The 12,191-nt window shown below is 37.8% G+C and overlaps 1 protein-coding gene across 3 annotated transcripts in view; it reads right to left on the reverse strand.

Annotated features, from left to right (window-relative positions):
- Positions 1-12,191, reverse strand: part of dclk1a (doublecortin-like kinase 1a) — a 68,943-nt gene that overhangs the window by 13,425 nt on the left and 43,327 nt on the right. For 2 of the 3 annotated variants that reach the window (XM_055226403.1, XM_033978998.2), the window contains 2 exons: positions 11,044-11,138; positions 10-91 (listed from right to left, as the gene is read on the reverse strand). In XM_055226403.1, coding sequence (XP_055082378.1) covers positions 10-91; positions 11,044-11,138 — 177 coding nt within the window. Of the gene's footprint in view, positions 1-9; positions 92-10,656; positions 10,746-11,043; positions 11,139-12,191 lie in introns of those variants that run through there. The other variant, XM_055226404.1, reaches the window with a different exon arrangement.

Here is a 12,191-nt window from a genome sequence, read left to right on the forward strand (position 1 = left end):
TTCACTCACCTTCAGGAGTAGTGCCATTCCTCTCCTCTTCTGGACTGGACACTTTTGCAGAAGACAGAGAAGACGAAGACCCCTGGGAGCCCTGAGGGAAAAAAACAGAAGATTTATTATTATATTTCATTGTATGTAAATGGGGTATTTTTATGGTCAAACAATATATGTGAATACAACCTGATTTAAATTAAAAACTACAATTTTCTATAGCCTCTTCAGTCCTCTTTTCATCTTTCACATAATCTCTTTGCTCTTCTTAGGCTCTTCTTGGCAGCTCTGCTAATATGTTCACTAGTCTCTTCTACACGTGTTCCATCTCAGTCCTCTGTCCTCTTACTCTTAAATCCCAAACCATTTCAGACAAGCTATTTCCTAAGCCTTTCCATGCTTGTAACTTTCAAGGACAACATCTTCAGTGCTCCTTAGTCAGTGCAGGTCTCATTTATTTAAAACTGACAAAACAACATTATTACATGCGTTGATAAATATGGCTTTACCTGGTAAACCTGGTTACAATGCATTACCTCGTAGACTGGAGAGTGCCCCAAATCTCTGCTCTTCATTCATAAAACTAAGGCTATTCTTTACCTGCGTGTTGTACTGCTCAGTGTTGCCCTGAATAAAACACAGGTCTGGGAGCTGATAATGACTAAGGAGGAGGACCGCTGGGTTGTATGGGGTTAGTAATAGGACGTCATTATACGGGACACAGGGATAAGCATCAGGAGACCAAACCTTATTACTTCCTGCTCCTCCTGACCTGGTCGTCATGGCAGCAGCAGTGATGGAGAGGGCTGTGTGCAAACCAATACAGTCTCTATCTGAAACTGGGGAGATCTGTCAAAATGTCAGCTGTCAATACAGCACTCCGCTGTTGGATGAGTAGTTTATAAACCACATGATGAAGTCTGATAGGTTTTTGAGCGAAACGGTGGCATAGTGTTGGGCGTTCAGCGTGATTACACTGCTGTAATCCAGAGAAAATCTTTAATCTAATTCAAATTCCTTCAGCATCTCCTCATCTGACCCTGTCGAATTCAGCTACTCTCTGTCTCTCTGTCTCAGTGAGGGAGGGGAAAGGAGAGGATAGGAGGAAGAAAGGAGAGCAAAAGTCTGTGAGTGTCAATGTCCTCGTACAAAGAGGATGCAAAGAGAATATCCTAGTTGCTCTACAGACACAGGACTAAAATAATACAAACTATTTGCAGTGCTACAATGTGAACTGTTTGAACCTCCCCCTCCAAGCCACCAGGTGATGCTCCAATGTGAGTCAGCCTCTTCTTTGCCTTTACATAACACTGTTTTCCTTGCCTGGCATATCCAGATTGATATGTCTCTTTATTTTTTACACAGATTGATATCAGTCTGGTCCCCTCATCCTCCGATGCATCTCAAGCCCGCTCAAACATGGTCGTGCAATCAGATCTGTTCATTTCAGTGACAGATGTGAAACGAAGGAGCACTGGTCAATTATGATTTACATATAAAATCAAATGTATCTAATCTTTGCTCATTGAACCTGCAGAAATCCAACATGTTTTTCAGCCCGGTGATTTTTTTTTTCCTTTATTGTTTCTGTTGTAAACAGACCAAGCATGTCATTTGAAAATGGGGAGATTCACTGGTGACTTCGTAAAGTATTGAATATTGTAGGATAATAGGACAACACCTGCAAATATATAGCAAAGTGTCTCATGTACAGCTCCAGGTTGTAATAAAAATGTAGGATATAGCAGCAAATTTGTTGCCATAATCATCACAGTATTACTTTAAATGTATCACTACTTCCTGCTAAAATGTGGGTCTAAAACACATATAATAACCTATCTTTATAGAACAGTATGCATAATGTAACAATAAGTATTAGGTCTATATGTTTTGTCTACATTCACACTCTGATGTGCCTATGCCATATCGTATGCCCTTATCTGAAAACCAGCTCATCTGTCCTCCTATCGCCGCTCTCCTTCCTGGAAACAAAATGCAGTTGCTATGGAAACTGGAGCAGAGAGCAGGCATGAGACAGGAGCCCATATATGGCCACTTCCTGTCTGTCTGCCGGGAAGAAGCTTAGTTGAACCTTTCGATAAACGTTTGTGTGAAAATCTACAGAGAGATGGAGTGGCAGACAGGAGATAAAGACAAGGGGAGCACAGCAGCATGGTCAACAAGAGGGTCTTAACTGTGGGCGTTCTGGGTGTATGGGTGATTGAGTGGACCATGTAACTTTTCTGGTGCCTGCTTGTCATCATGGAGATGGTATCGCATTACCTAGAATGTTTCACAATATGGCATTACACTGATCTATCTCCATGTAGAAAAGGCAGGTAACATTTGTGGACAGGTGAGAATGCTCACAGTAAAAATGCATGTTTTTCAATGTATTTTCAGCAATAAAAATACATGTAATTGAATAAATGAAACACAGATTAGTCAAATGCCACTGTGGAACATTCTAGGCAACACAATAACATCTCCATGGACACAAGCAGCTGCCAGACGATGCTATCTTTTTCTATGTTGTACAATATACTCACTATTCTGAGCATTACCTCTCTACCTTTTATATATTTACACTGCGATGAGTCAGACCACTAAAACACAGGGATTTTTTTACATCACCTGTGCAGGGTTCTTCAGACTCACAAGGACAGCTGCAGCACATAAATTTGAATTAAACAGGGAGGCTAAGATTGACCCCAAAGCTGATGAGAAACACAGAGAAGACAATTATCAAAAAGTGCAAAAAACAAGCAATGCATATTTGAGAAGTAAGTGTGGCTTGTGCCTGTGTCCTGGTTTGAACCACTCTGATAAGGAGAGAGAGGCAGACTGCTGGCTCTCACTGTGTGTGATGTGAATAGGAAAACAGAAGAGTCGCTATTGAACAATGTGCTCTATAATGACATTTAATCTATCTGTGGCTAATGGTAACTGTTCTGTCCAATATTGTTGTTTTATAGTAGCACAAATATAGGTATAAGAGGTAACATGTTATTATGGTCATACAAAAAGAAAAAAATTGTTTGTTGAATGTCTCTTTCTCTTGTTCTACTTCACCCAATCCAAGAAACTATCATGGGCTGACACAAAACATAATTTCAGGATACAAGATTTGACCTGTCCTGAACAGTCACCAGATACTACACTATAAGAAAAATGAGCATTAAGATACGATAAAGAGCTGGCAGCTAAATTTGCCAGCACAAAGCCATGTATTTACAGTGAGAATGCAGTGGGAAAAAAACAACAGCTGTTTCCCACATACAGATGTACAGTATCTTACCGTTACTCTTTTATTTTAGTTTGAAATTTTAGTATAGTGACTATGTTACTAACTATGCCTCTAATAACGTCTGACAGTTTGCAGCCATTTGAATTTTGTATTTCACTTTTGGTTTAATAAAATATAATGACACAATTTTTACTTTTTAGGCAATGCAGTAAACAACTAAACTAAACTAAACAACTGACTTTAAGTTCTTTTGACTCTGTCCTTAAGCCAACTTTAGACCCCAGCTCCTCTCCAGTGGCAGTGCTTCTTATCACATCCACTGCCATCTCCGGCTAACCCAGGATTTATTGCTGTTTACTTCCCTTGATACAAACCTAATAAGTTTTCACGAGTGTGGCTTTATCCCAAGTTCCCGCTCGGATTCTCATAAAACATGGGCCACACGGAATTATGTCATGTCTAGACTAAGCATTGAGTTTTACAGAAAGAGACAGCTGCTGTACTTTTCCCCGCAGCTCATTTGAATGGACGTGAGTGTTTTTCTAATCATGAAAAAAATGATTAAATTAATTTGGATCTGATCGGTGAAGAGGGTGAATGGATCTTTGGGGATTTAGTGAGTTGTAATCTCAGCTGAAGACAACGTGAACACAAAGGAGGTTATCGTAATTGGCCTACATTCAGCACAGCAAAACAAATAAAAGCCAATTCATTTAATGATGTCCATGTGAACTCTGCTGTTCTCGTTAGAGAAGATTAGAGAATTGTGTAATATGGGACCTTTAATACTGAGATAAGACATTTTTGCATTTTACCAAGTTTAAGCTCTAGAGTCGTGGCATGTTTAACATTGTTTTAAACCATATCTTTGTGCAGTTTTAGCCCCATTTTAGACTTTTGAACTGCGTTATATAGTCTAAATAGACTATATGGTTTTAAATTGGCTTAGTCCACTTAGTGCTATTTTCATCATTTAAATGTAACTTTCTGGTGGACAGTCTGCCTGCTGAGATGTTATTTCTTTGCCAGGTGTGTTCCACGGTATAGCATTAAACATATCTACCTCCATGGAGCCAGTTCAGGTTTGTGGTGAGGCAAACCCTGTCACCACAAGAATACATGTTTATCAAGGTATTTTGTTATCAACAAAACATATATCAAGGATATTATGATCAATAGATTGATACATTTAATGTCATACTTTGGAAAAACAACAATAACATCTCCATGGAGATAAGCTTGTGATGTACCCTCACAATAAATTAAATTTACGTTGCAATGGTTTTAGGCCTGTCACAAAAATACTTAATAGAGCTTATCATTTAATACATGACAGGGTCAATACTTTTTGGGATCAGTATTATCATGGTACTTTTTTCTCTGGGAACTTTTTTTATTTTTTATACCATGATGAGATTTGAGCTGTAGAAGGTTGTGTTATGAACATCTCTGACTCATTATAGATACAAACCAACTACTTAAGTGTTGCATTCTGCTATTTATTTAACACAGATCATGTTTTCTTTTTTTTAACAATATTGTACATTAAGCATACTTGTGAATAATTTTGCTTTATAGTTTGGTTTCAATATTGTTGTTTATCAAAATGTGTTATCATGACAGGCCTAACCAGTTTTGAGTCCATATTAGGTTCACAAAAAGCAAGACACAAAAAAAATGCAATGACAATGAATTTAATGGGACAAAAATGCAAATGAACACATACATGGAAGGAAAATGCAAACATAACAAACAAAAATAAAGACAAAAGCTGGCAGCCTTACACGCAAGATGAGCCTAAATTGGAAATGTTTAGTATTTACAAATGTGCAACAAACCTCATGATTAAAAAAGTTGTTGATGCAACTTTGACTTTGCGGATGTGAAGAACAGTATAGTTTTCCCATTGCCAAACAAAACAAAAGAAAAAAAATCCTCTAAAAAATAAGAATCTATAACATGAACACAAAATGAACCCAAAAAAATAAAATAGTTCATGACATGAATGAGATGATGTGAATGACGCCTCCTTACACACATTTGCACACACAATTGTTGAAGTTATCCACACAACACAAGTGAATGTCGACAAAAATATGGTCAGAGCATGCAACTCCAGGCTGCGGACATGAATGACTCAGAGATGAGAGGAGGGTGTGGGAGAACAAGCACTACGTTCTGCACTCGGTAACTCGTACTATCGTCATTGTATGTATTTATCTTACTACTTAAAGGAGCGGTTCATTTCTTTTGGCTGCAGTGGTGGTGGATTGTGCAGACTTGCGTGGGTTGGTAGTTGCATGCTTAGGTAACTATGAAAAGTGTGGTTCATTCATTTGAGCCGTTACCCGTGGTCAAGTACCAATGATGTCATGTTATAGTTTGGCCTTGGTTTACATAAAGCTATATACATGCCAGACTGGTTCTTTAAAAATATCTCTTTTTGGAGGACTATGGGGGCTATGAAGTTTGTGTTTTATGGTTAGTCCCAGCAGAATGAGCCAAAACCAGAAAAAAGTCATTGCTTCTTGGGTAATATTATAGATAGATAAATAGATAGATGTTTATGTAAAGAAATGTTTACTTAAAGGTCCTATATTACACAGAATTGATTCTTGTGAGCTTTAAGACATGTTATAATGCTGTTACCTCATCATGATCATATCCAGAGCTGTGTTTTGTTTCATTCACTCGTTTGAGTAACTCTTTATTATTAGTCTGTCTACATCTCCAAACCTCAAAATGCTCTGTTCCACCTTATGATGTCATGAAGTGGTAGTTTTCAAGTTAACAGCTCCGTTTACCTTTAGTTCAGTAGAGATTGGCAATTCCAAAGCTGGAACTATCCAAATTATTCTAGTAAAGGTGTATGGAGTTTAAAAACACAGTGGAGCACCTCCTGTATCAACACATAACATCACAACGTGGAGTGTTTTTTGTTTGAGAGAAGAACTCAGCCTAAATATGCAGGGTTTGTGTGTTAAACGTGTGAATGAAACAAAACACAACTCAGACAACGGGGTCTGTTTGTGAAGAGGAAACTATCAATAGAACATTGATCAGAAAATAACCTGATATGTGTAATGCCGTAATGTGGAACATTCCAGCTAAAACATAGACCTTCTACCAGAAAAGCTACCCAGAGAACCCTTAACATTGTTCTTTTCATCATGCTATTAATTTTGAATGTAAAATGGATCTATTTCTTTCACAGCCTTCTGCCTTCTCCTGAAGGTGCATAGTAACACATAGTAAAGGCTTATCTCCATTTACAATAGAAGCAGCCTCCTGAATGCAGACAGTTTTTCACGCCACTGCTGCCAATTCATAAAATGGGTCATTTGTGCATACACTGAATATATGAATTGCAATGCCTGTGCTAGCTAGGCCATCAGGCTGCTGTCATCGGCGAGCATAAATGAACATGTGGTGTACCCGCGCGTAGTTTTGGGGGGGCTGACATTGACAAATGAGAGAGGCTGGAGGAGGAGAGGGCTGAGCCTGCGTGAGGGTGCAGTCATCTAAACCAGGCAGTAAAAGGCTCTAAGTGTTTAAATGCAGGGTGCAACGAGGTGGATTGATTTAATGCAATGCTAGTAGTAGGTCAGTGTGTTAACTGCTATTATAGACGTATTCACACATGGATCATGGATACAAGTAGAAAGAACAAAAATGTTTTGGAGTTATCATTGAATTGTCAAGGTTTCAGACCTAACTGGAATATATTTCTATCTCTAGCTCTTAATTGGCATATACATATTTGGGCTTGGTTTTGTCCTTATTTTTTCAGGTTTAGGCTGGGTTAAGTTCTGTTTTGGACTACTTTATCCCTAGTTTTGTTTAAGTATTTATTTGGTTTAGTCCTACTCACATCTTTGTAAAGTATTGAAGAACTGTGTGTTCTGGATCTCAGGCAAAGTTAGACCAGGTCTTTTTAATCCTAATTTAGTCTTGGTTTATAACTGGTTTAACACCTTCAGTCCTTCCTGTAAACTGTTTTAAGTTCTACTCTAGGTTTTGTTATTTTTGACCACACTTTACCTGCCCTGTGTGAGGTATAAATTCAGAAAACTTGCCGCAGTTCACTTCTCAAAGGAGCTTGGAATTCATTTACAAGGCAAATTTTGGGGAGTTAATGCCCTTTCATTGGGGAAAAGGGGAGGAGGGAGAAAATAGGAGAAAGTTCAATTAAAATGTACCACACAGAGACGAGGGATGGGAGCATAAGCAGAGAGGCAGGAGTTATATCATGAAACTGAAGCTGCTGAGATTACAGGTTTCTTCAGTGAGCTATTTCTAGACAGTGTCAGGCTGTGCTGAGAAAAAATATGCTCTTTTTATGTTAGACATGCATGTTACTGCTTCACCTAAAATGTTCCATAGTAGAACATAAACTACATTTATTCAATTATGGGTGTTTTTGTTGCTAAAGAAAATCCTCAAAATCATGCATTCTTACTGTCAACAGACTTTCATCTCCATAGATCTGACCTGTAAGTTGGCCTGGACATCTACTACTTGTTTCCATGAAGACAGATAAATTTGATGGGGGGGGGGCAAGCAGTTGAGGGCCCAAAAGGTTGCATATTGGTCCTTTACGTTCTAAATGAGGCTTTTATATTGAGGATTAGGACTATATAGTATTTAGAGAGTATTTTATTGACACTATTTTTATAACGCAATCTAGGCAGTGAACATTTTGTGCCAATGTCAAGTCCACAAAGACAAGGTAATATCAGGAAGAGCATCTGGAGTAAACTCGGAGGTTTGGAAATTGATTTGATGAATGAAAAGCCAGGTCCTAGCCCAGTTAAAAAAATGCATCAGTGAATGTTCATGAGAATCTCTACATCAGATTTTAGTGGTCTTATCTTTAAAACTGTCCTTTTATGCAAAATTGACTTTTCAGAGCTTTTCACCATGTTATAGTTGTTTCTCCTTCTCATTTACCCTTTCGAAGTTGTTTTTGGAGTGATTTATGCATGTTTGAGCAATCTTTAAATGCTCATATTCAAGACGCCATATTGCCGATCAATCCTTGTTTTCACCAGCACATGTCCACTACTCTGTACTTACTTGTTCAGTTTTTTGTTCAGTTTCTTAATCAGTGGTATGTGTAGGATTCGGCAGTGTCACATAGTCATTTTGGTTCAAATGAAAGAAAATCTGCTGCTCAGTAGAGTGATCTGCAGCTGTTCATAGGAGGAGGACAGCTACACGGCACTTTGTTGTGATGACATTTACGACGAGCTTCCATTGGGCACCGTAGTTTTCTAACACAGAAGTAAGTGGACTTGTTTACTTTATTAAGTTGTTTTAGATGAATATTGTGATTTAAAATGTACAAATGATACCATAATGATCCAGGGGTGTCATAGATTATAACTGTAACAGACGCAAACACAATAGAAATACTTTAAACTTTATTTAGTGTAATGTATTTTAATGTCATTTTGGAGATCAGAGCAGAACAAACTATATGAGATTTAAGAGTTTTGACCAGGACTCAAGTTGAAATGCTTTTACTAAATCTGCTTAAACTTGCAGAGGGATCATCTTAAGAAGCAGAAATAGGAAAAGCTGCCATAACTACATAAAGACTCTGAGTTGAAAATACACATTCCTCCTCTCTCCATCCCCACTCCCCATGTATGCCGACCTACTTCTATTCCAGCTCTTAACTAACTGTAGTTACAACCCACATCTGACCTTCATATAGCGGCAGTATACAACACTAAGAATCTAAAGCCTTGGGGCCAAAACAAGCATTAATTTTCTCATATCAAGCTAAAGCCACACCGGGTTCAATAAATGTATTTTCAACACTTGGCTGATTTTAGTAGCACATACAGCTATTCACACATATCAGACATTCATCGATTGCTGGGTTGTGCGTAAACCTAAAAAAAAAACCAACATAATAAACGCCCCCTTCTGTCAGCTAAAAAAGTGAAAGGAGTGCATAAACGTTACATCAGGCTAACAGGTACAGTGCTGCGTTCGCAAATGAAAGCTGAGATTCAGGTGTTTGTTTGCCGCATAGGGGAAAGAAATCAGCCACAGTTTTAGATTAACCAAACCAAATTAAAAAGATACTTGGAGTAAATGTAGTTAGATTACAGCCCATATTATGGGTTGCACATGTGAATCACTTAATACTTTGAAGTTCCTGACCTTTACCTGAACTCAGTCTGAAACCTTGTGAGTTGCATGCTCCTTTCTGCAGATCACTTAAGCATCTCACCTGCTCCTACAAATATAATTCTTGACTGAAGTGTCAAAATATCTTATTAAGTAAAGTATAAACAGGCAAAAAAGACAAGTACAAAATTACAGGAATGGATATAAAAAAAAACTTAATTGAGAAAGGGCTGGTTTTACAAAGAAAGATATTGAGGCCAATTTTGTTAAAATTAAAAAAGTACATATACTGAAACAAAAAATACTAAAGTAAAAGTATCACATGAAAAAATCTTCTTAAGTAAAAGTATTAAAGTACCAGTTAAAAAATTTACTTAAAAAGTAAAAAGTATTTTGCATATATTTTGAGGTCTTATAAGGCTTCAAATGTATTGATTTTGAGAAACAATTGAATCTATCATTTTTTCTAGCTGTTTTTATTTGTATATTTTTGCTCAAACTATGAACATGTTAAAAAACCTTCAAACAATAATGAAAAACACTTTTATTTTTCAATCTAGTTCAAAGTATAGTGGAGATAGTGTTGTGAAGTAAAAGTAAAAAGTATCCACTTTTAAATGTATAAGTACGTAAAAATACAGATATCTAAAATTTGTACTTAAGTATAATACTTCATTTTTTCTTTGTTACATTCCACCACTAACTAAGGCTTAGATCTGCTTCAAATGCAGTATCTAAAAATCTATAAACAGGTATTTATCCACTCATGTATCATAGTAGAGCTGGGTAATGCTCGATTACTCTGACCAATGACCGTTCAATGAAAAGAAAAATACACTTTTTTTAGAATTGCCAGTCGCTACAGCCATTATCTTTGTGAAACCAGCCCCTGCCATTTTATACATTATCCAAATCAATCAAAAACCTATGTATTGCAAATTTCACTCACTTCATGACAATTTAAACACTTGTACAAAGCTGTCATCAAACTGACAGCTCTACTCTAGTTAACAGGGACTACCATTAGGAGGATGTAGTCTTGGTTACTGCTTGTCATAACACCACTCAGTGCGGTGCTAGTCAAGTATCATGTTTTTATATCATCGCAAATATTGCACAAAGTCTGTATAATAGCTTTCATGGGCTACCAAAACAATGTACTGATGTAGTTACATGATTAGAAGAACTGAACACAAATGAAAGACATGGATTGAAGACCTATTAACACTGGTTAACATGTAACATTACACGGCCCTAAAATGGAGTTTTCAGATGTCGTGGAGCAGCACTGAGAAACAGATCAGGCTGGTGTTAAGCTTTAAGATGTTGTCGGTCTAAGTTCATGATTCATGATTTTATCCTTTTCCTGGGAACATACAAATGTGTTATAGACTAAAATACACCCCAAATGTCTTACTAACTACAACTACTTTACTACTACTAGTTTAATAACTCACAACTAACTAACTAACTAACTAACTACTAACTCAGGTTAAGTTTCCACCAAGGTATTTTTATGATGTTAACAGTAGAAATTTGCATGAAGCATCTGGCTGTTTAATTCTCCAGAACATTTTACTGGTTTAACTGTAGAAAACACACTTGACAGAAACTTATATAGAAAATAAGGTTGGATGTTTGTATATTTGCTGTGTGGTTCTTACCCGGCGTTGGTTGAGGTTGTTGGGGCTGATGGGGGAGGGGCTGGGAGACTTTCCGGAGAGTGGGGTGGACAGCTGACTGGCCGGTGTCCCGTTCACTGGAGGGGAGAGAGGGAGAGAGAGAGAGGGAGGAGAAGAAAGCAGGGTGAGTGATAATGGGAGCACTGCCGACTGAAATAGTGTTAAACTTGAAATCAGATCAGTTAAAACAAAAGCCTACGAGCAGCCTACACATCCGCCCTGAACATCCACCCACTCAACAGAGAAGGACGACCAGAGAGAGGACAAAGGAAATCACATAGTCTTTGTAGATATTTTCATACTACAGAAGAGATCAGGCTGCGTTTACTTGCATGCTCATCACTCAAAACTGTAAATAAACTGAGCTTAACTAAAAAAGCTATTTACAAATAAATGGTCAGATTTTGATATAGTCCTTTTCCAACTTCAAGGCACTCAAGCACCTTACATCAAGGGACCACTCACCCATTCACACACACATTCATACACCAGTGTACACAGACACTGGGGGTGAGGGGAGTTAAGTGTCTTGCGCAAGGACACATTGACAGTATTCATCTGTGGGCGCTGGAACCACACCGCCAACCTTTGGGTCAGTGGATGATCTTTATGTCGAGAGAGGGATTTAAACGGACAACCTTCAGATCAGTAGGCAAACACAAACACTCAAACACACTTCAAATTAGTTGCTGTCGCATTAACACTAATCAAGGCTCAAACCAGCACCACCAAACCAAAGAAGAAATAGATTAAGCAAAACAAGTTTCCTCTGTAAACAAAGTTCAGCTCTTGTTAACCTTCATTTCCTTGTTTTTGTCTGGTTTAGAAAAATATCAGTAAGGACTCTGTTTTAACTATGAAGATATAAACTAACATCTGACCACAAGATGAGTGTTTGTGGTGGTAAGAAGACTTTTTTTGGCAAGGCTGAGGGGGCTGATGGTTCAGGGAAGCGAAGGCACCTTTAGATGTACCAGATGTGATTAACAGGCAGCTGACAAGAACCAGATCTGTGGTTAAATTTGACAGATTTGAACTCAAGTAGATCTATATGAAGAGAGTAAGCCCAATACCATTTCAGAAAGAAAGGATCAGGTCATTCCTAATAAAGTGGCCAGTGTCTGCATGTC

The sequence above is a fragment of the Periophthalmus magnuspinnatus genome, chromosome 14, assembly GCF_009829125.3.
Source record: "Periophthalmus magnuspinnatus isolate fPerMag1 chromosome 14, fPerMag1.2.pri, whole genome shotgun sequence".
Lineage (NCBI taxonomy): Eukaryota > Metazoa > Chordata > Actinopteri > Gobiiformes > Gobiidae > Periophthalmus > Periophthalmus magnuspinnatus.